The sequence below is a fragment of the Orcinus orca genome, chromosome 1 (genome assembly GCF_937001465.1).
Source record: "Orcinus orca chromosome 1, mOrcOrc1.1, whole genome shotgun sequence".
NCBI lineage: Eukaryota > Metazoa > Chordata > Mammalia > Artiodactyla > Delphinidae > Orcinus > Orcinus orca.
In genome coordinates this window covers 194460263-194485188 of record NC_064559.1, presented here as the reverse complement: position 1 = coordinate 194485188, position 24926 = coordinate 194460263, and the positions used below count along the sequence as shown (strand labels likewise).

At 47.7% G+C, this 24926-nt stretch overlaps 1 protein-coding gene across 1 annotated transcript; it reads left to right on the top strand.

Moving 5' to 3' along the window:
- Positions 1-24073: 24073 nt before the first annotated feature.
- LOC101270358 (bolA-like protein 1) lies at positions 24074-24388 on the top strand. Its single transcript, XM_012538996.1, has one exon. The coding sequence runs from the start codon at positions 24074-24076 to the stop codon at positions 24386-24388; it is 315 nt and encodes a 104-aa protein (XP_012394450.1).
- Positions 24389-24926: the final 538 nt, after the last annotated feature.

Below are 24926 nucleotides of genomic sequence, written 5' to 3'. Positions count from 1 at the left end.
ATGGAGACAATGATATTCCCTTCAGAGTGTGGTTGTAAGAATTTGGGGGACCAGAGGTTAAATTCACTTCATTTTAGATCACCTACATTACATGTCTTAAGTTGTTATGGTTTTAATAATTGCCCCACTCAAAAGAAACAAGGTTAAAAATAGTAAAATAGTAAAAATAGTTAATAAAAAGAGTCAGTATTTTTGGACACTGATTTTGTGCTGTTTCAAGTGCTTTACAGGCATTAACTCATTACTCTTCATAACAACCCATGAAATTGGTATCATTATTACCCCCATTTTACAAATGTGGAAACTGAGGCTCAGACAGGTTAAGCACATTGACTCAAGGTCACCAGTGTGGAAGGGGCAAGCTGACTGACTCTAGAGTCTTAGCTTTTTGCCATTCAGAATGGAATAGAATAGAACTTAAGACACCAATCTGGTTTACTGGGTCCCGGTGTGTGAGGATAAGGAAAGCAGCAGTTAAGATGATGGATACTGGGGACTTACCTGGTGGCGCAGTGGTTAGGAATCGGCCTGCCAATGCAGGGGACACGGGTTAGATCCCTTGGGTCTGGGAATATCCCACATGCAGCGGAGCAACTAATCCCGTGTGCCCCAACTACTGAGCCTGCTCTCTAGAGCCCGTGAGCCACAAATGCTGAGCCTGCATGCCACAACTACTGAAGCCCAGGCGCCTAGAGCCCATGCTCCGCATCAAGAGAAGCCACCGCAATGAGAATCCCGCACAACGCAGTGAAGAGTAGCCCCCGCTTGCCGCAACTAGAGAAAGCCTGCGCTCAACAACGAAGACCCAACACAACCAAAAATAAATAGATTAATTAAATATTTAAAAAGACCATGGATCCAAAGTAGTTGGCCAAATTTATTAACATTTATTCACATTTCCATTTTTTCTTGCAGTGAGGTCACACATCCCATCTTCACGAAAGTGCAGTCGAGTCTCCATGACAACTGCATTCATGTTTTTACCTTTAACGTAAACTATTGTAGTTTAAAATATTTTTTAATGAATAAAAGGATTTCACTTCAATGTTTTAAATAGGTAGTACTTTCACCTGGTTCAAAATTCAAAAATCTTTCATGAAAAGCCTCCTCCTCACTCCACCCCTGCCATGCCCCAGCCCACCAGTCTCCACACAGCCAGCCAGTATCACTAGTGCTTTCAGGGGGAAGGGAAGAACTGATACCTTTTGAAATTAGAAAGGGTCTGCTTGATTTGTTCTGAAGCCACAAGGCATAAAGCCTACCTCAGTCTGGTTGATTTCTTCAGGTCTGCCTCTGTCTGATTTCCTGTACCCTTTGATGCACCACTGCTTCCTGCAGGTGATGGTTGGTCTCTTAGGGAAATGGTTGGTCCCTTCTCCCTCTAAACTTTCCCCCGAGGCACCCCCTGCAGTATCTGCTATGCTCCTGACCACGTTCCCTCCCACCTCCAGACCCAGCTGGTTCCTCATGCCCCAGAGCCTGCAGAGCCTGTAAATGCCAGAGAACATCTCATCATCTCACCACGGTTGACCGGGTGGAGCTGAATTCAGAGGTCACACCTGGGTGGCCTCAGGCCAAATCTAGCACACACAAAAAAATTTTTTTGGCCTGTCCAGTGATTTCAAAATTGGAAAACTTCACCTGAAAAATCTAATTTTCCAGCTTGAAATATTGGCAGATCCAGCCACACTTAACCTCTATTCATGCATGAATGATGAGATCGTCTGGGGCTGAGTAGGTGCCCCCTTTAGAAGGGATGTGTACTCTCTGGATTGTCATGGTCTCCACTACTCCCTGTTGGTTCATGTGGTAGGCAGACTAATGGCTGCTTCGAAGGTATCCACATCCTAGAAAAGGGAACCCTCCTACACTGTCGGTGGGAATGTAAGTTAGTGCAGCCACTATGGAACAGTATTGAGGTTCCTCAGAAAACTAAAAATTGAGTTACTATATGATCCAGCAATCCCACTCCTGGGCATATATCCAGACAAAACTCTAATCCAAAAAGGTACACGCACCCCTATGTTCACAGCAGCACTATTCACAATAGCCAAGACATGGAAACAACCTAAATGTCCATCGACAGATGAATGGATCAAGAAGATGTGGTACATATATATACAATGGAATACTACTCAGCCATAAAAAAGAACAAAATAATGACATTTGCAGCAATGTGGGTGCGACTAGAGATTATCATACTAAGTGAAGTAAGTCAGAACAAGAAAGACAAATACCATATGATATCACTTATATGTGGAATCTATAATATGACACAAATGAACTTATCTACGAAATAGAAACAGACACAGATATAGAGAACAGACTTGGGGTTGCCAAGGGGGCGGGGGTTGGAGGAGGGGTGGATTGGGAGGCTGGGGTTAGCAGTTGTGAGCTATTACATATAGAATGGATAAACAACAAGGTCCTACTGTATAGCACAGAAAACTATATTGATAAACCATAATGGAAAAGAATATAAAAAAAAGAATGTGTATATATGTATAACTGAATCACTTTGCTGTATAGCAGAAATTAACACAACATTGTAAATCAACTATACTTCAATAAAAAAGAAGGCATCCACCTCCTAATCCCTGGAACATGAATATGTTATGTGAATACGTTACATTACATGGCAAGTGGGAATCAAGTTTGCAGATAGAGTTAAGGTTGTTAATCAGCTGATCTTAAAGTACGGAGGTTGTCCTGGATTTTTTATTGGGTTCAATGTAATCACAAGGGTCCTTAAAAAGTGGAAGAGGGAGGGCTTCCCTGGTGGCGCAGTGGTTGAGAGTCCGCCTGCCGATGCAGGGGACATGGGTTCGTGTCCCGGTCCGGGAAGATCCCACGTGCCGTGGAGCAGCTGGGCCCGTGAGCCATGGCCGCTGAGCCTGCGCGTCTGGAGCCTGTGCTCCGCAACGGGAGAGGCCACAACAGTGAGAGGCCCGCGTACCGCAAAAAAAAAAAAAAAAAAAAAGTGGAAGAGGGAGACAGAAGGAGAGTCAGAGATGTAACAGTGGAAGTAGGGTGTCAGAGAGGTGTCATGTTGCTTGCTTTGAAAACGGAGGAAGAGGTCACAGAACAAGGAATGTCAGCAGCCTCTAGAAGCTGGAAAAAGCAAAGAAATGGATGCTCCTCTAGAGCCTCCAGAAAGAAACACAGCCCTGTAGACACCTTGATTTTGTCCCAGTGAGATCTTTGTCGAACTTCTAATCTACAGAACTGTAAGATAATAACTTTGTGTCATTTTAAGCCGCTAAATTGTAGTAATTTGTTACAGCAATAAGAGAAAACTAATACAGTTTATATGGGGGGGGGGTTCTCTTAGGTCTCTGGGGATGGGGGAGTGGGGCACAGCAGGCAAGGGCTGTTTTAAGTATGTAAAACACTTAGCTTAAGATGCTCAAAAAATGGCACCTAACAACTCCTGAACCCGCGAGCCACAACTACTGAAGCCCGCGCACCTAGAGCCCGTGCTCCACAACAAGAGAAGCCACCGCGAGAAGCCCGCACACCGCAACGCAGAGTAGCCCCCGCTCGCTGCAACTAGAGAAAAGCCCACACGCAGCGACGAAGACCCAACGCAGCCAAAAAATAAATATATAAAATTGATTTAAAAAAAAAAAAAAGAAACGCCATTGATTGTTATAAGGAATAGGCTTGTCAGGTGGGCTCAGGCAGAGGGGAGACATGGGGGGTTCTTGCTTTGGCTTTTCCTCTGTCTGCTCTTATAACACTCCTCTGCCTGGTTTCCTTCCCAGAGCCCAGTGCTCGCTGAGAGAGCAGCTAGGTCTTGGAGGATGTACATGGTGAACACTCAGAGAGTTAGCAGATGTCAGCAGCCAGTGGAGCCATCTGATTCCTGATTGAGGACAGGGTTAGAGGGTCAAAGCAGAAAAGCAAGGACTAGGCCCCTGGCTGGCTAAAACGGCCATCAGAGCTGCAGGTGGGAGGATCAATAGCGGGCCCTGAAGCGGGGTGCAAGGTGGGACAGGGCACAGAGTTGATCCAGGCTGGAGGCCTGTTCGAGGTGGTGCTGGCTGCTGTGGGCATGACCGATGGTTAGGAGTCCCGAGGGTGGGCAATAGACTGACTTGCTGGGAGGGAGCTAAACTAATGTATCCTGAACAATTACTGATGACAGCTTTGGCTTACCGTGTCAGACTTGCCAAAACTATTCATGTTTAATAGTGCATATCACTTCTACATAAAACGATGAAGTTGCATTTCAGGTAGCAGTGTCTGAGAAGGAAAACCTCGTGGTCAGGGAGATGTAGGATGCCACGTGGATGGCCACATGACTCACCTGCTCTCAGGGCCCTACACCCCGAGAAGGTCTCCCATCTTCTAGTTTTCATACCCTTAAATGTCTTTAGGATTTCACCACAATCCTTTCACTTATTTTCTGTGTATTTTGGACAAGTTTGTTTATTTATTTTTATTATTTTTAGCAAATACTCATATAATACTTAATAGGTGTTAAGGCACTGTTCTAAGTACTTTACAAATATTAATTTGTTTAATCATCATAACAACCATTGACAGAAGTACTGTTATCTCTATTTTATATTACAGATGAGGAAACTGAAGCACAGAGAGGTTAAGTAATTTTCCCAGGACCACACACTTAGTGAATGGCTGTACCTTCTGAGCCTCAGCTTTCTTGTCTGTTAAATTGGGTTGTATTGTAGAAGAGTGCCCTCCAAATAACAGAGTTTCTCAGCTCTGGCACTACTGACATTTGGGGCCAGATAATTCTTTGTTGTGAGGCTGTCTTGTCCATTGTAGGATGTTAAGCCGTATCCCTGGCCTCTACCCATGAGATGCTGGTTACAACCTCCCCTCCTAATGACAAGGTCTCCAGACCTTGCTCAGTGTCTCCTGGGGGCACAGTCGACCCTGATTGAGAACTCTTGCTCTAATGGGATCTGGGGAGGATTAAATGAGGTAATGCATCTAAGATACTTCCATAGACTCCTTTCCCCATCCTTCTATGCCTATACTGGGTGAATTCTGCCTCCTCAGAACCCTCTTTACCTTTCTGTTCCTTTACAGATCTTGAAAACGTGCCCACCTAAATGTAGACTGGGTGCTTGAGAGCCTCTTGCAAAGCCGAAGCTGGCTTCAGGAGTCAGACCTGTGTTCTGGTCCCATCACTTTCGCTGACTCTGTGTGTGGCCTTAGCTGAACCCCTTTCCCTCCCCCAGCCTCAGTTTCCCCATGTGTCCAATGAGGGGGTTGACCTAAAAGCTTTCCAAAAGATCTTCTAGCTGCAGAGATCAGTGACTGGGTTATTCTTACCAGATACAAATGCCCCTTACAAAGTCCAAATTCTTCCAGAGACTTAGTCATTCCAGGGTTTGAACTTTCTCGCAAAAGCCATTTGAAAAATTCCTCCAGCTTAAAAAAAAAAAAAAGCTATTAAAAGAAAGTAAAAGTTTCAAAACCAAATCCTAAGCAAACACCCCTGAAAACAATACACACACACGCACACACATGCACGCACACAACACCCAAGGTAACTCCGAGAACAGGATATGAAACCTCGCAGGCTGGCGCTAAGAAATGATTCACAGGCCTTTCGAGATGCTTCTATTTCAAGGCATGATCCGCCCACTGGATCTGGTGGCTCCAAAAACAAAATAACCCTTAAAGGAGCTGCTGTTTCTTATCTCAACAGAGTTAGCCCAGCCAGCATCCTCAGGTCTCAAGGGCTCCAGCCAGAAGACAAAGTTGAGTCCTGTGAATTCCCTTTCTGTTCTATTTCAAGTCTCAAGCTGCAGGCTTGTTTAAAGTCTTTTGCATCCACCTTTGGTTGGCTGACCCCGAGTTTAAAGCAACACAGCCTAATGGGTTTACAGCACAGCCTGGGAGTTCATAAGTTTAGTTTAGCAATGTCTCTGTATGGCTCTGTCCTACTACATTTTGGGCCGATCATTCCAATAACTGTCTCCAACTAAACAATCTTACCTGGCTTGGGGATTGTGCTAACAATATTATACTTGTCCAGGAAGCATGAATTATAGCACACCATTCAAAATATCATGCTCTTATGAAAAACAAAAATATAAAAGTAATTTATTCGTTCAATGAAATGCTTATTGAACACTTACTATATACCAAGCCCTGGGATGTACTGGTAAGATCCAGTCCCTGCCTTCAACAAGCTTTGTGAATAGGAAAATCTGACAAGTTAAATGTAATAGAAACATATGGAACTATTTCTTATAGGAAAAGCCCTGCATAAAAAGTGATACCAAAGTTGGAGCAAAATTTAAAGAAATGCAAATGCTTGTGGTATGGTTAAGTACATTCTCATCTGTGCTTACCCTTGATTTTTTTTGTTTGAAATACAGAAAAGTTCTACCCTTCATGATGCTTCAGTTGCTCCCTAGAATCCTGCAGAAAAGGTCACCATCTGGGCCAAACCTACTCTTCTTGCCAATAAATTTCCTCACCCCAATCATATGTTCATACCACCATTGCTACATGGTGTCATCCCTCCTCTTCTTCTTGTCTCTGAGGTCTGACTCAAAAGCCCACTTCCCCCAGGAGGTATTTGCAGACCTATCTGGCCACGTTGTCACTATTCCTAAACACACAGATCTCATGCTCTTTACTTGGCTTTTAGCCTGTCCTGCTTTTGACCTCTCTTGTATTTCTGTCCTGAACTTTTACCTAACTTGTGAATCAGGGGAAAGAGGACGAGAACTGGCATTTATTAAATGCTTTCTTGGTGCCAGGCTAGCCCCTTCCTGCACATTTTGTGCCTGGCACAGAGAAAATATTCAATAAATATTTGCTGACTGAATGCTTGGGTGGTTTCACTTCAACCTAATAATAACTCTTTGAGGCAAATGCTATTAGTATTCCCATTTTAGAAATGAGGAAATTGAGGCACAGATGGGTTAAAGCCTGCATTTGAGGTCTTTCTGCCTCCAAAGCTAAGGTTCAGGTTCATTCTCCTACTCTGTATTCTTTTTCTTTCACATACATATTTTTTTCCCTAAAGTATCTTGCACATAGCAAGTGCTTAATAAATAGCTACTGATTGATAGGACACACACCGTGCTCTCTACTTTACCCCATCCCAGACGCTACTACTTGCTCTCTTTTATGGGTCCATATGCTTTATTTCTACACATAGCTTAAAAACCATCCTGCTGTTATCTGTGACCGTCTGCCTCTCCCACTAGACTGTTGGCAGCATTAATGCAGTATGCCTTCTGTGTGCCTGGCTGGCACATGGTTCATGCTCCATGAAGGTCTGCTGAACTGGGGTGGTGGTGGCGACAGGGTGGGTTGAATTATGCCTTTAAAAAGATAGGGGCTTCCCTGGTGGCGCAGTGGTTAAGAATCTGCCTGCCAACGCAGGGGACACAGGTTCGAGCCCTGGTTGGGGAAGATCCCACATGCCACGGAGCAACTAAGCCCATGTGCCACAACTACACAGCCTGCGCTCTAGAGCCTGCAAGCCACAACTACTGAGCCCGCGTGCCACAGCTACTGAAGCCCGAGCTCTACAGCCCATGTTCCGTAACAAGAGAAGCCACCGCAACGAGAAGCCCATGCACCATAGGTGAGAGTAGCCCCCAGTTGCCGCAACTAGAGAAACCTCGCACACAGAAACAAGGACCCAACGCAGCCAAAAGTAAATAAATAAATAAATTTATAAAAAATAAAAAAAATTTTAAAAGGTATGTCTAAGTTCTAACCCCAAGTATCTGTGAATGTGACTTATTTGGAAATAGAGTATTTACAGATGTAATTAAGGTAAGGATGTCAAAATGATCTCCTCTTGCATTCAGGGTGGGCCCTAAATCCAAGGACTGGTACCCTTATAAGAGAAAGGAAAGCAAGGTTTGAGGCAGAGAGAACAAGGCCGAGTGAAGACAGAGGCAGAGATTGGAGTCGTGAAGCGCAAAGCCAAGGGACACTAAGGACTGTGGTCAGCCATCCCAAGCCAGAAGAGAGGCATATGGAATGGATTCTCCCTCTGAGCCTCCAGAGGGAACTAGCCCTGCTGACACCTTGATTTGGGGCTGCTAGTCTCCAGAACTGTGAGAGAATACATTTCTGCTGTCTTAAGCTACAAAGTTTGTTCCAGCAGCCCTAGTAGAATAATAGGGGTGGAGCAAGAGAATAATCCTGGCTAAGAAATTCAGGGCTTGAGAGAAACAGCTTTGACTTTGGGGTCTTGTATACCTGGCTTTGGCACCTACCTGTTCTATGGTCTTAATTAATGGACTCTGCTCCTCTGAGCCTCAGTTTCCTTCTTTGTAAAATGTGGACAGTCATAGTGATAGCTAACATCTATAGGGTGCCAGGGAGTGTGCTAAGCCCTTTCCATGCATCCTAAGACTCGGCCTGAATAACAGTCCAGGAAAAACCATTAATAAAATAAACTGGGTTTGAAATGTACAGTCTCACCTTGCCATGCCTGAAGATTCTGCACCTGGCATTGTTTGGCTCTGAACCTGACATTGTGATAATGCATGACAAGGGCACAGATGGAGTCAGACAGAACCAGGTTCAAATCCTGGCTCTGGCATTTACTAGCTGGGTAAACTTGTGCCATCTGTTTTGCCCCTCTGAGCCTCAGTTTCATCATCTGTAAAATGACCATGGTACTGGTCTCTACTTCATAATGTCGATGTGATGACTGGATTAAATGCTATAAGGGAATGTATGCAATTATGAGCTGTTCCGTGAAGTTTCCAAAAGTGCAGTTCTGGCACATAGTAGGTCGTCAATGCGAGGAAGTGGCTGCTGTGCTGAAAATGATGGTTCAGAAGGGGACAACCCAGAAGAGCAAGGGAGTGAGAAGAGGACTACAACAGCTGGTGGTTGATTTTCCCAGCGGAGGACTGAGGGACAGCGAGGGCCTCTCGGGCAGCTGCTTCCTGGGGTTGTGATGTCACCAGCCCATCCAGGAGGCCATGGTACCCGCGTCTGTCACTGCCTCCCAGCTGGCCGGCTCCACTTCCTGCGCCCTGAGCCTGCCCTTGCCTTCTTTCTCATGACCCTGGGGAGGCAGCTGGACTGCAGCTCAAGGAACAACTCCCATCTGCAAGTTGGGAGAGCATGAGCCCCTCCTCCTTCCCCAGGGCTCCTGCATCTTGGGAGGGACCCTAAAGAGTGACTCTTGTCCAGTGGTTTTCAAACTGGGTTCCTCCAAGCCCTGGGATTCTGCAGAAGTGCCTCAGGGACCACTGAGGGTAGGGAGGGGGAGTGTGGTGGGAGCAAGGGGTACACTAAGCAGGGTACCTTCTCAGGCCACCCCCTCCACTGCTCAGAACAGCCCTACCTCTTGTCTTCTTTACATATTAGGACTTCATATAAAATTTAAGTTTGGAAAAAAAGATTCTGCGAGAAAAGAAAGTTGAAAAACCTTTGATCTTTTGTGGTATGTGAGTTATATCTCAGTTTTTAAAAAACCCTCTGATCTATTCTACCACTTTCATTTTCTAGATGGGAGGCTGAGGCCAAGCGAGGAGAAAGAGCCCATGCATGGTCACCCAACAGGTCGGCGATAGAATTGGGAACCGGGCCACCTGTTACAAGCCAGATGCTGTTTCTACACCACGTGGTACCAGGAGTGCGATGGAGGGCAGACAACTCTGGTTGCCACATCTGACCATCACCACCTCATCCTGTCGCTCTCTGGGACACAGCTCAGATGCAAAGTGGGGCTGCTCAGTGACTAAGACAGGCAAGCTTGAGGCTGAACCACCAATCATCTTGTCTCCCTGAGCCTCCATTACCTTCCTCTGTAAAAAGGAGATACATGGTGCCTAAAGAGGTGTAAAGGGAAGAGCAAATTTATTAGTTGTTCTTTGAACAATTTTTTCTTTTTTTTGGCAGCACGTCTTGCAAGATCTTAGTTCCCCAACCAGGGATCAAACCCAGCCCTGGCAGTGAAAGCACCAAGTCCTAACCACTGGACCACCAGGGAATTCCCTGAACAAATGTTTTTTCAGTGCCTACTATGTGCCAGGCATTGTACTTGGCTTTGAAAAATTGAGAAGGGACCAGGATGTCAGGCTCCCACCCTCATGGAAACTTACATTTTTATGGGAGAGGCATGAGCATAAGTAAATAAACAAATGACAATAGGAATGTGTCAGAGAATGGTAAGTTCTATGAGGAGAATAAAAAGGATGACAAGGTAGAGACAGAACACCTTTCTGAGTAGATTGGGCAGTTGGAGAGGATCCTCTAAAGAGGCGATATTTGAACTGAGACCTCGAAGAGACCTAGCGAATTCATGCTAAGCAAGGGTGCGGTGTCAGTGCTGAAAAGCGCACGTGAGGGATGAAACTGCCCACCATGAGTATCCATCTGTATCACAATTGCATTATTATTATACATATGCAAATGTGATGTGAACATGTCACATGTGTGTTTCTCTACTTGTCTTTGATGATGGTAATGACTGTTAACCATTTTCGCACACTCACAGTGTGCTGTGTCCTCTTCTAAGCATTTAGATCTGTTGCTTCATTCTCATAGCAACCCTGTCAGGGAGGCACTATTATTTCTAACATTTCACCCATAAGGAAACTGAGGCTCAGAGAGGTAAAATGACTTGCCTGAAGTCACACAGCCAGAAAGTGGTAGAGCTGGAACTTGAATCCAGTCAATCCAGGGTCTGGTTTTAACCACTGCCCAACTTTGCTTAATCCACTGTCTGCCCATAGTAGGTGCTCAACGAAATGGATGTCTGCTTGAGTTTGGGGAGAGGGAACTCTGACCAGACCTTTGGCACGACTGCCCCCTGAGTGGCCCATAACGTCCTGTGCTTACCTTTCCCTGCCTTGCTCCCACCAACCTTCCAAAATAAATCCCTAATGTCCCAAATTGTGGGGGAGAGGGGGGAGAAATGACTGTCGAAAATGTGCTGGCAGGAGACACGATAGTGTCTGCAATCATCTGTGTGGATTGTGAAACCTAGACAGGTTCTGAGACCGTGACTCACAAATTTTACATCAAGAAGGAAATTACCAAGAAGTAATAACTATGAACATCGTTTCACAGAGCATCCTTCCCAGGCTGTGTCACCCTGGGCCCCGGATCCTATATTTTAGTCACAGCAGGCATCTGGAATACAGATGGGAGCCTCGCAGCCCCTCCCCCAAGCTCAAGACATCCTCCTCCCAGGTCCTCTCACTCCAGAGAGTTGGGTTTGGCTCTTCCCAAGCTGCCCCCCATCCTCCTGTAGTTTTCTAAGATGATGATTCCTGCTGGGAAGCCTGGGTTCAGATCTTGGCTCAGCCATTTACCTGCTGAGTGCCTTTGGCAAGTTTCTGGACCTCAATAGCCTTATTCAAGGACAAACTAGGATCACAGATGCTCTTCTCCTAGGGCTCCAAGAGGGCAGCGTTCTTTTTTTTTTTTTTAATAAATTTATTTATTTTACTTTATTTATTTTTGGCTGCGTTGGGTCTTCATTGCTGCACGCAGGCTTTTCTCTGGTTGCGGTGAGCAGGGGCTACTCTTCGTTGCAGTGCGCGGGCTTCTCACTGTGGTGGCCTCTCTTGTTGGGAGCATGGGCTCTAGGTGCGCGGGCTTCAGTAGTTGTGGCTCGCGGGCTCAGTAGTTGTGGCTTGCGGGCTCTAGAGCGCAGGCTTGGTAGTTGTGGCTCACCGGCTTAGTTGCTCTGCGGCACGTGGGATCTTCCCGGACCAGGGCTCAAACCCATGTCTCCTGCATTGGCGGGCGGATTCTTAACCACTGCGCCACCAGGGAAGCCTGAGGGCAGTGTTCTTATCTGTTGTGTTCATGGCCATATCCCCACGGCTTAGAATGGTACCCAGCATATGGTAGACCCTTGATAAATATTTGCTGAATGAATGAATGAAAGTTCTAGCACAGTGCCTAGACACATAGTAGGTGCTCAGTATCTGGTCACTCTTATTATTCTACTGATTCCTGAAAGAGAACCTTCTGACCAGCTGACCTCAGGATTCTTGCTACTCTGCCTGTATCTCTCTCAGGATCAATGAATATGCTGGTTTGGGGTATACTGGTTGGTCCTGGATGGGTTTACTGGTGTGAGTCAGTGTCCCAGACCCTGGACACTGGGGCTGATAGAAAGGAGTTGGATAGACAAGTCTCAGCTCTGCAGAGACTCCCCTTCTAGTCCTCCTCTCCCAACTGGGGTCTCACTCCTCTGAAGACTTCCTCAAAACTGGTCTATACTCTGGGATACAGGGACCTTCTTTCTGCAGCGGGGTGCAGGACAGGCAGGGAGAGCACCTGCAGGGAAAGTGGTTCCTTGCATCAGTCAAGGTTCCAGCAGGAAGCAGATGGCCCCCTGGAAGGGGCGCCTGGAGAGAGTTTAATAAAGAGCCTTAATCTCTGAAAGGGTTGGCAGGGATAAGGGATGGATGGGCAATTAGGGACTAGCAACAGCCCTGAAGGGGTGAAGGGAAGGACTGGGGAGACTGTAGCTACAGGAAAAGAGCTGTGGCCTTAGGTAGACAAACTCAACACAGTCAGCCCAGCCCAGCAGGGAAAAGGGAGACAGGACAATAAATACCTGACTTCTCTCTCTTCCTTTAGACAACAGTCTTCTGCCAGTGTTTCCACTGGCCAATTCCAAGTGGGAGCCAGAGAGCAGAGAAGTCCAGATGCTTCCTCAGGTGGAAAAGGGAGAGCCAGTCTGGAGGGGCAAATGGAGAAGACACAGCATGTTTTGTTTTTAGCACATCTACTCGTGAGGGGCTTTATACACATTATTATATGTATTACATGTATTCTGACAGTCACTCTGGGAGGTGAGGAAACCAAGACTCAGAGGGGTAGAGTGACTTGTTCAGATCTTCTGACTGTAAAACCAGTTTCTTTCTTCCTTTTTTTTTTGGCCTCACTGCTTGGCTTGTGGGATCTTAGTTCCCTGACCAGGGATCGAACCCGGGCCTCCTGCAGTGGAAGGGCAGAATCCTAACCACTGGACCACCAGGGAATTCCCTCTTTCTTTCTTAAAAAGATGTTTTAATGAAGTCTTTAGAGTTATGTGGGAGATGGGGGTATATTTCAATATCTTTAAAGCCAAAGAGATGCAAAGCACAGCCTCAGCCTAGACCAGTGTCACTGGAAGCCAGACCTAGACCAGAGCTTGGAAGCCAGGCATGTTTGAATGGGGCAGCCCTATGTAGGCTGAAGAAGGGAGTCCCAGCAGCAAAGCTCCAGGAAACCCATTGCTTTCCAGTGGGCAGGGCCAACGTTATTAATAGATTACCAGTTTATTATAAAAGGATATAACTCAGGAACAGCCAGATGGACGACTTGGGTAGGGCAAGGTATGTGGGAACAGGCATGGAGCTTCCATGCACTTTCCGAGTGCCCCTTCCCACAAATCTCCAGATGTTGACTAACCCAGAAGCTCCCTGCGTTCTTTCCTTGTGGCATGATTCTGACAGATCTCACACTGACTTTCTGGCTGTGTTCTACTTTCCAGGGGAAATCTCCCTTGACCAGGTAATGCTAAGGTTCACATGGTAGGAGATTCAGGGGACAGAGTGGATGGAGAAGATGTTTTATACCGCAGAGCTTCTTTGGTGCTTACCAAACCATTCCAGGGACCATCCCTGAGGAGGAGTCGCATTCATTCTGTGATTCAATAGTTACGAAACTGACAAGGTGAAGGGATCAGGGGCTCTGCTTGGGAGGGGCATCGCCCATGGAGGTCAATGAGTAATTAGGTAATTAGCACCCGGCTGTTCCACCGGCTAAAGAAATACACATATGTACAAAGAGGCATATGCAAGATGATCATTGCAGCTTTTTCTGTAACAGTGGAAAATTGAAAACCTCTAAATGTCCATCATTCTGTGTTTTTATTGTACCTGGGGTTAATTTATAGAGGTGATTGCATGACAACAGTAAGGCCAACGCCACTGAAAGAAGTTTTAGGACTTACAGTTCCAAAGAGATGGGGGCCACACCACACCACATAAGGCTACATGAGGAAGCACCAGGGTCAGTCAGGAACCAGAAGAAGCAAGTGAGATCGTGGCCCAGAGCCTTTATCGTGGTTCCCCTGGGAAGGAATGGGCAAGGTAGGGTGGGCAAGTTTGAACTGCTTAGGATTGCTAGTTTGAATGTTAGTAAGCTCTGGGCTGTAGGGGTGGTTCCTGGGTGTCCAGTACCCGGCCCTGGGGTGATTTAGGGCAGGGAAAATACTGACTCGATGTGTGAGAGTTAGATAGAAGAGGTGATTGGGGATATGGGTTTTGAATTGGTTGGTTTGTATATAAAAGGTGTGTTCTCAGGCAAGTTGTTTACTACTGATACCTAGGAAATTGCTAGCCCTGCGAGGAGCAATCTATCCAGGATTAGCAAGGCTCTAGAATGTGAAAGCATCATAAAGTACAGAAAATTGGGCTTCCCTGGTGGCGCAGGGGTTGGGGGTCCGCCTGCTGATTCAGGGGACGCGGGTTTGTGCCCCGGTCCGGGAAGATCCCACGTGCCGCGGAGCGGCTGGGCCCGTGAGCCATGGCCGCTGAGCCTGCGCGTCCGGAGCCTGTGCTCCGCAACGGGAGAGACCACAACAGTGGGAGGCCCGCGTACCGCAAAAAAAAAAACAAAACAAAAAAACCCCCAGAAAATTTAAAACATGATTAATACATTTAGGGAACGGCTAAAAAAAGACAGTACAGTCATATTTTGGAATATTATATGGTAGTTAAAAACAGTAAGGTATGTCTCCATGTTCTGACATAGATGACCTCCAAGACACTGTTAAGTAAAGAAAACAAGTTACTGAACAATTCTTACCCATATGATTCCATTTACAAATGAAAAAAACCTCAAAATGAACCTTTAACTTCTGTACACCTGTACGTATGTGTGCAGTGCACCCAAAAATGTATGAATGGACAGCAAACGGGCATCCAAGAGGAGATCTTTCACTGTAACTGTATGTTTGAAAATTTTATAATAAGTACATGTTCATGTATTACCTGTGTAATTAAATAGAAAAAATTCATTTAAAAAACAACCCGGCGGTGGGGGGAGATTGAATGAAGGTGGTCAAAAGGTACAAACTTCCAATTATAAGAGAAATAAGTTCTGGGGATGTAATGTGCAGCTTGGTGGCTGAAGTCTACCATATTGTATATTTGAAAGTTGTTAGGACAGTTAGCAGCTCTTAAAAGTTCTCATCACAAGAAAAAATAAATTTGTAACTATGTGAGGTGATGGATGTTAACTAAGCTTACTGTGGTAATCACTTCACAATACATACATATACAAATCATTATGTTGTATACCTTAAACTAATACAATGTTATATGTCAATTATATCTCAATAGAACTGGAAATAAAAATAAAAGTAAAAACAACCTTTCTTCCCTCAGATAATGTCAAACCTAAGTGATGAACACAATGATGGGGAAGCATGGGGGCTGGTTGGTGTGGAAGCAGAGACGTGGGCTCCTGCACCCTAACTAGGCAGTCAGGGAGGAATTCCTGAAGGAGGGAGTTGTGCTTTGAAGGAGGGGTGAAAATTAGCCAGGTGAAGAAGTCGAGAAATAGTATTCTAGACAAAGAGAACAGAATGTTTGGAGGAGTTCAGGAACATCTGTATTTAGGAGCATAAGATTTGCAAGGGAGAAGGGTGAGGGATGGGGCTGGAGCGGTAGGTGAGGGCAGATCATGAGGGGTCTCCTAAGCCCAGCTGAGAGGTTTTAATTTCAGCCAGAGGGCAATGAGAAGCTTTGGGAGGGCTGTCAGCTTTGCCTTGAGTGGGCCAGGATGGTGAGGCCAGGAGTAGGCAAGGCAGTGAATGGATGGGCTAGAATGAGACCAAGAATCAGGGGATACCCCTCTCCCTGCCACCACACTCCAGCCACAAGACTTTCTTCCTGAGTAAAAATGCAGCGACCCTCAAATTTTAAGGTGCATCAGAATCACCTAGAGGACTTATTAAAAACTCAGCCTGCTAGGTTCCACCCTTAAATGTTTTTAGTATGTCTGGAGTAGGTCCCAAGAACTTACATTTCTAACTGGTTCCCAGGGGATGCTGCTGGTTGGGGACCCATGTGGAGAACCCCTGCTCTAACATACCTTTCCATTACGCCCTCAAGGCCTTTGCACTTGCTCTTCTCTCTCCTTGGGATGCTCTTTCTGAAATCTGTCACCTCCTCAGAGAAGCCTTCCTTGACCACTCTGTGTGGAGTAGCCACTCATGTCACTAACTTCTCAGCCTGTTTTATTTTCTTTATAGCACTGGTCACCATTAGAAATTATCTTGTTACTGAATTTGTTGACTCATCCATTTGTTGTCTGTCTGCCTCCATTAAAATGAAAGCTCCAGGAAGGCAGGGATCTATCCTTGGCGGCCAAGGACAGTGCTTGGCGTGCAGTAGACGCTCGGGAATTCTTTATCAAATTAAAAGCAGCTAGGGTGGGTTCCTCCTACCTGGGGGAGTCCGTGGGGGCTAGAGCTTTCTGGTGGAGGCCCTGATGATGGGCACCAGGAGAGAAAGATGTTTGGATACTGAACTGAGCTGTTGACACAGGTTAGAAAAACTCATCCTCTTTTGGGGGGAGGGACAGGGTGGGGTGAGAAAGAGTTTAAAATAGGTGACCTTTTCAAGCAGATGTGGGAGGAAGGAAGGGCCCTGACATCACAGCTGAGAGGCCCAGAGCTCCATTGTGGCCCAGGGGCCAGGGCCACCAGAGTGGGCCCCGGGCCTGAGTCACTCCCACCTGTAAGTCAGGCGACCAGGCCAAGCCCGGGGTTGGGGGAGTGGTCCTGGGAGGAGTGCGCAGTGGGCGGGCAAGCGGGGAGAGGTGGCAGCTGCTGCCCAACCTGCATCTCCTTTCTTCCCTCAGCCCCTCTCCAGCAGGCCACCTGCCCACTGCATTATGGAGGACTGGGCGAGGCACAGGTCCTCAGTTTCCTCATCTGGGAAGTGGGGGGAGGGAGAAGGCTCAAGTCCAGGCTTCTCTGCTTGTCACAGATGACCTCACTCCAGCTCTTCACCTCCACTCACTGCACTCACACCTGCTAGGAGTTCTGGAACCAGTCCTGCCTTAGGCCTCCATTCAAGCTCTTCATTCCCCAGCCCCACCCCGACCCAAGGACCTCCTCTTCTAAGGCAATGCTTTCCATCCCCCAGGCGCTGGGTGCAGGCAAGGGAAGAGCATGGGCTTTGGGGCCTGACAGACCTGGTCCCAGATCCAGCTCTCTCCCTGACACCCTGGTGAATCATCACCTTTCTGACCTCAGTTGTCCTTTCTATAGTGGGTATATCTACCTTCTAGATTGTGGTGAAGATAAAAAAGATCCTACTATGAAAGTTGGTTTCCTTTGCCTTTTTTTCCCAATTTTTTTTTGTAGTAAAATACACAAACAGAAAATTTACCAACTTAACCATTTTTAAGTATACAGTTCAGTGGCATTAAATATTTTTATAATCTTCCATTCTCACTACCATCCATTTCCATAACACTTTTCATCTTGTAAAACTGAAACTCTGTACCCATTAAACAATAACTCCCCATTCCCCCTCACCCCAGCCTCTGGCAACCACCATTCTACTTTCTGTCTCTATGAATTCATTTATTTTATTTTATTTTATTTTTTATAATTTATTTATTTAATTTATTTATTTTTGGCTGCCTTGGGTGTTCATTGCTGCACGCGGGCTTTCTCTAGTTGCGGCGAGCGGGGGCTACTCTTCGTTGCGGTACGCGGGCTTCTCATTGCAGTGGCTTCTCTTGCTGCGGAGCACGGTGTCTAGGCACACGGGCTTCAGTAGTTGTGGCGCAAGGGCTTAGTTGCTCCGCAGCACGTGGGATCTTCCCCGACCAGGGATCGAACCCGTGTCCCCTGCATTGGCAGGCGGATTCTTTTTTTTTTTTTTTTTTGTGGTACGAAGGCCTCTTACTGTTGTGGCCTCTCCCGTTGCGGAGCACAGGCTCCAGACGCGCAGGTTCAGCCGCCACGGTTCATGGGCCCAGCCACTCCGTGGCATGTGGGATCTTCCCAGACCAGGGCACGAACCTGTGTCCCCTGCATCGGCAGGCGGACTCTCAACCACTGTGCCACCAGGGAAGCCCTGGCAGGCGGATTCTTAACCACTGCACCACCAGGGAAGTCCCTGTCGCTATGAATTTAGTCGACTCCTCTAAGTTCCTCGTGTAAGTGGAATCATATGATTATTTGTCTTTTTGTGATGGCTTATTTCACTTAGCATAATGCCCTCCATGTTTCCTCCATGCTGTACCAAGTGTCAGAATTTCCTTCCTTTTTGAGGCTAAATAGTATTCCATTATATGGATAGACCACATTTTGTTTGTCCATTCATCCATAGATGGACATCTTAGTTGCTTCCATGTTTAGTTATTGTGAAGAATGCTGCTATGTGCGTGGGTGTTCTGATGTCTCTCGGAGACCCTGCTTTCAGTTCCTTTGGGTATATGCCCAGGAGTGGAATTGCTGGATCACACGGCACTTCTATTTTTAAGTTTTTGAAGAATCACTATACTGTTTTCCACAGTGGTCGTACCATTTTACATTCTCACCAACAGTTCATTTACCTCCCCCGCCCCCACCCCAGTTCCAACTGCTGTTGCCCTGAAACCTTTCAGAATTTCTCAAACTGATGAATTCCAACGGTACTGACAGCCCTTGGCTGGCCCACCACAAAGCCCTTGACCCCAGCTTGGCTGCAAAGAGACCGTTTCGCTCACCACTGACTCTGCCTCAGCCTCTGGCTAAGAGCTGGTAGTGGGGCAGGAAGGTTTACTAAACACCACCCATGCCCCAAGTGCTCTCCTAGGTACTCTGCACGCATCAGCTCCTTCATTCTCCTCACTGCACAGAGGTGTCATCCGCCTACCAAGAGAGAGAGCCCCGGGAGGTCTCCTGACCTGCCCAAGAAAAGATTGGTGAGCTATGCAGCTAGAGAAATGAGCAGGGCCCAGTTTACAAAGGGCCTTGAATACACTCTATCTGGAGGACGATGGGGAGCCACTGCAGGTTTTAGACAGGAAGGCAACACGATCAGACTTGGACTGAAAGCTGAGCAGAGTTGAGACAGGTAGGGAAGAGAGGAGGATTATGGTTTAATTTCTGCTTCCCAGAGCAGTAAGAAGGGAGACCTTACCCTGGCAAAAAGGGAATGTGATTTAGGCAGGGTAAATGGCAACCAAGCTGGCACATCTGACCTGGAATGAGCCCTTTGAGCTGGGATTGGGTGGGGAGCTTGAGGAGGGTCCACATTATCAAATACAGGGGCTCTGTGGTTTTAGGCAAGTTACTTTGCTTCTCTGATTCTCAAGTTCCTCATCTGTAAAATGGGCTTAATCGTGGTACAACCTCCCGGGGAGCTGTGAGAGTTCAATGAGATCATTAAGACATGCAAAGCACTTATGTAGGCCAATCCCTGGCACACAGGAAGTGCTCAGAACCAGCGAGCATTGTGGGATCCTCACTGTTCCTGGGACAGCCTCCCATAGGCTGGGGTCTTCAATCCCCAGGGATATTCCCAAGTCCGGCTATTTCGGGTGGGCTCTATTGAATGACTTTTCTCTGCTTCCTGGAGGGGAGAATGGGAACGGGAGCCACGTGTGCAGGTGCTATCTCCCTGCCCCCCTCCCTCCTTGCCCCCACCCTGCCCTCCCCACCTCCCTCCCCAGCTCTTGCTCTTGGCCCCGGGTCTATTTCCAGCAACAGGGCTGCCTGAGGCCGAAGGCAGCTGTGGGTGGTGAGTCAGAGCCTGGCTGAGAGGACATGGTGGCCCTGGGGGCCTGAAACTGTCACAGCCTCCCTCCCTTGGCCTTTCCCAGCAGCCCTATGAGCACGGTGATGGCAGGGAAAGCTGAACCAGTTCCAGAGTTTCCCCTAGCAGCGTCAGCAAGAAGATATGGGGACAGAGCCCCAACATGCCCCAAATCAACCTCTTTGCTGGCTGGAGGTGGGGGCAGGGACCCTGTCCTGTTCATCTCCACTCCCAACGTACCTAGGACTGGGCTTGGCACCTGGCAAGGATGCAATAAGTGTTCACTGACTGAATGCACCAACATTTGTAGGGGACTTTTTTTTTTTTCAATTAAAAAAAATTTTTGTATTGGAGTATAGGTGATTTACAATGTTGTGGGTTTTTAAAAAAATATCTATTTATTTATTTGGCTGCACCTGGTCTTAGTTGCAGCACGTGGGATGTTCGTTGCGGCATGTGGGATCCTTTTTCTTTTTTTAGTTGTGGCATGCAGGATCTTTAGCTGTGCATGCAAACTCTTAGTTGTGGCATGCGGGATCTAGTTCCCTGAACAGGGATCAAACCCGGGCCCCCTGCATTGGGAGCACAGAGTCTTAGCCACTGGACCACCAGGGAAGTCCCCATATGGGACTTTGGAGAAACAGGATTTGCAGTGTTCAGGGTGCTTATGAGGACAGAGCAAGGGTTCTGCAGACAGATAGAGTTTATGTGACCCTGGGCAGGTGAATTGGCCTCTCCAAGCCTCAGTTTGCTCATCAGTGAAATGGGGATAACAACGTGTACCTTGTAAAGAACCATTGTGAGGTGTAAATGAGGCCACCTCAGAGAACTCTCTACCGAGCCTCGGATCATATCTATAATAATACGAATCACGTTTCGTTACAAGCGTACTAACATATGCGTTCCTCTTCCCTGGATGGCGAGTAGCTCCTGAGTCAGGGCTGGCTCTCATTCACGTTTGCTCCCCCAGGCCAGGCATAGAGCCAGTCCCCCATACATGTTTGTTGCACAACTCACTGACCCCCCATCCATGCCTGGAGCTTGTTGGATTGTGAATAGTGGTAACTGTGACAGCAAGCCGCAGGCTATTTGAGTGCACAGAATTTCTACCCAAAAGGGAAGTCTGCTTTTGGCTTACCATTTCTTAAGCACTTGTATGCCAAGAGCTTTGTAGCTGATTTCATCAAATTCTTACAGCACCGCTCAAGCTGGTACTATTATTATCCCCATTTTACCGATGAGGGAACTAAGGTTCAGAGACGTTAAGTCACTTGCTTCTGGTCATGTGTTGACCTAGAGGTGGAGCTGAGTCCAGTCCCAGGGCTGTCTGGTCTCCTGAGGTTCTTAATCGTCCCTGATATCGCTGGTGTAGACAGAAGAGGGAGTCGGGAAAGCACCACTAATGGATTTCCTTGCTGACCTGGGCTGTCTTGAGGTGGCCAGGACCTCGGGACTGGAATGGCCTGTCTGCGTGTCTGCGTGCCGCCACCAGTGCTGAGGACTTTTAGGGATGAGACTATGTCTCCTTCAGCTCGGCAGCTTCAGGGTTCAGCGTAGGGTCTGGCATATCTTATATTAAGATAGAGTCTCCTGAGTGAATGAATGGCCTTCGGCCTTCTCTCTTGATTGGGTCCCACAGTGGTGAGACAGCACAACAGCTTTACTTGAAGGCAGTGCATTTCTGGGCACCAATGCAACCCGGCTGGCAACAGCGAGTGCCTGAGAGGGTCAACCACCGGCCCCCTGCCCAGCTGAGCTGGCTCCTTAGTCATAGTCAGCACTTCCCTCCATTTCGGATTCTCCCTGTCCAGCCCCAGGTCAGGCCTCTCTGTCTCTGCTTCCGAAGACTCTGTAGTTCTTCCCTGTCCCACACCCAGCTCTTGCACCTGGCCAAGCAGGACTTGCTTTTTGGGGTCACTGAGGGAGTTCTGTGTCATGTGGTTGGGGCCTTTTACTTAATTCCTTTGAGTCCCACAGCCTTTAGTCATTGCCTAATCCCCAGTTCCTAGCACAGTGCCAGACACATAATAGGTGCTCAATAAATACTTGTTCAATGAATGAACATATCTCAGGACTCAGCACATCTGCAGCTCTATTGAGCTCTCTGCTGCCAAAGCTCTGGATTGATGTGTGTGTGTGGGCTTGCCATTTCTAGGCCTTGGTTTTCCCATCTTTGAAATGGATGGATTTGATGGAACCAGCCCTGTCCACGCCAGCATCCACAGCAGCACGCTGGACAGTTGGTGGGCATTCTCACGTACAACCTCTCTATCCCCCCACCCCCCACCCCCACCGTGCACACTCAGATTTTGACGAACCTCAAAAATTGCTGTAGAGGAAGCAAAGCCCGGAAATGATTTGTGATCATCACAATTATTGACCTGGGAACTAGCCACTCACTGTGGGTTGGGGCTTTAGAATCGTCAGTGCAAGAGCAAGACTCTTTTGTTCTCTTCAAGGAAGCAGATTGCAGAGCATCGGGTGTGAATGACATTATTGCAGGGATTCAGTGGTTCATCTCTTTATCTATTTACCAACTATTCATGGAGCATCTTCTAAGTACCCGGCCCTGGGGATACAACGATGAACAAAAAGCCCTTTTGGAGCTTACATTCTGGTGGGAGAGACAGGAAATTAAAAAATAAGGCTATATATTAAGTGGGAAGATTTCTAATTACAATAAATGCCATGAAGGAAACCATTGGGGTGCTGGGCTAAAGGGGGCAAGGGATTGGGGGTTACCTTAGCTGGGGGCGGGGTTGAAGCTGGTCCTAAAACTTCACTGAAGAGCTTTTTAGGGCTGCGACTAGAGGATGAGAAGGACTGACCTTGCAAAAAGCAGAGGGAAGGGTATGTGCAAAAATCTCTGAAGGGGGCAAGGGATAACGGCGGACCCTTCTAATTTTCTTAAAAAAAAGAATAAATGTAAAACTCTAACTCTTTAGTTATTAGTAGTGCTGGATTGATTTCTTCATTCCACAAACAAGCCCCTACTGCGTCGCTGGCCCAGTGCTAGGCCCCAGGGGACAAACAGTGATGCATGAAAGCAACATTCTTGTCACACACATCCTGGACCTGGCACCCCATGGAGATGAGCTGGTCTGATGTTTGCGAAGGGCTCCCAGCTTGGATCCTCGGGGAGTCCAAATAAACCCCGCAGGTTCTGGTATCCCAGGCCTCCCGCCAGCCGGCCAGCCGCTCCTGGCCTCCATAGGAGGGAGGCTTCTGTTTCCTGCTTCTCCCTCCCCCACCCACCTGGGCACAGAGGGTCTTTCATCCATTGTTACTGCTTCCTGCCCATCCATCTCCAGCTGCTGGTCTGAACCCTGCAGATTTACACTGACAAGCGGATGCTTTTACCAGGACCCTCGAGGGGGATAGGGAGGGGAGTGGCCTGGGGTGGGGGGAGAGGGGGAAGCTAGAGCTTTGTGACAAGGAAGAGTTTCCTGCCCTAAAGAGGTGTCAGTCCCTGAGGGCTGAAAGGACGGGAAGCAGGCCTCTGTCCCCAAAGGCTCCCCCATGCTTGGGGAGGGAGTAATTAATGACCCCTGACTCAGCAAGGCCTCCATGCCCCTTGGACTGGGTTTGGGTTCAGCAACGTCTCCCCTGGCCCCAGTTCTCATGTGTGGAATGAGCACTGAGCTTGGAGCCAAGAGTTTGGGGTTTATGTCCATGTCCGCCAGCTCCTGGCTGGGCGACTCAGGCAAATTCTGTAGCCTCTCTGGGCCTCTGCGTCCTCATTTGACAGGTAGGTCTAATAACCCCCGCCCAGCAGTGTTGTGAAAATGGACGTGATCACGTAGGATAGATGATCGCCGAGCACCATAAAATGAAAAGCATCTCCTCCCCTCGGGCTCCCCTGTCCAAAGTAGGAAGGTTACAAACTGGCTCCTGTTCTAGAAGGCTTGGTTGAACACCTACTGTGTGCCAGCACTGAAGGCAAGGAGCAACAAGACCCAGATCTAAGTGAGACAGGCAAGCAGACAGACATGCGTCAGACAGTTGGTTGAAGCATTTGAATAAACCAGTCAAGAATGTGGCTTTGGAGCCATCCTGCTTGGCTCTGCCGTTTACTGGCTGTGTGGCTGTATGCAAGTCACTTACTCTCTCTGGGCCTCAGTTTCCTAAATCTGTAAAATGGGGAGAATAATTACCCACCTCGTAAGATTGTTGTGAGGATTAAATTATTTAATATTTGTAAAGCACTTAGTACAGTACCTGTCACATAGTAAGTCTCAAGAAGTAAAAGTTATTATGGGGACTGCATTTCACCCAGAACGTCAGGAGCCCTGTCCCTGAGTGGAACTGTTGTAGCCAAAGCAGAAGGGACAGTGATGCTGAGTGAGTACCTGGTCAGGTATCTGTTCTCCACGTGGTTGCGTCTGTCTGTCCGGGACAGTGCAGGATCAGGGACCATCCGTCCCGCCAAGGCCATTTGCACAAAGTTGGAGCCGACCCTGGACCCCGAGGTGCTGGAGCTGCTCATGGAGAGCAGTGGCCACATATCCCACCGGGCAGTGGAGGTGTATTTCCGCGCGGCCGTGGTGGACTCTCGCTTCCAGGGACTGAGCCCCCTGCAATGGCACTGGCTGGTCCACACTGTGCTGTCTGAGGAGCTGGTGGGGCTGGCCCATGCTCTGACCATCTAGTCAGAGACCCCTGCCCAGTGGAGTGAGAACCCCCAACTGGACATGAGGGCTCAGTCCCCCACTGTCTGGGAGGGAGCAAGAGAACTCAAGGAAGGACCAGGATGGGAATGCACTGGGGGAGAATAAAGTACTGGGGCCTGGGATTTGTAAGGGATGAGGATCCCTGGACCCCTTTCTACTGGCACATACATATTCCCCAGACATAGCAACTCATTCCCGTGAAAGCTAACCCAAGGGAAGAGCGGAATCTCTGACTACTGCTCTTGCCCTGGACTATCAGGAAAAGCTGCCCAGTTGTTTCACGTTCAATTGTGACTAAGGAACCACCAGACCTGGCAAGTTGGAGATAATCCTGTACACTGAACGAGAAATTATATGAAAAAAAGTTCTTATGATGTATAGGTGCCGATGGAGTCAACACAGAGTGGAGAAACGGTGGCCTGAGGGTTCCCAATCCAGCTGGTACTGGACTGTAGGATGGTATGAAGAGCTGAGCCTTAAATGGTGAGTGTGGATGAACCAGCACCAGGAAGGGCAG

Coding starts and splice junctions, on each gene's coding strand:
- LOC101270358 (XM_012538996.1), top strand. CDS start 24,074: ATGCTGAGTGAGTACCTGGTCAGGTATCTGTTCTCCACGTGGTTGCGT.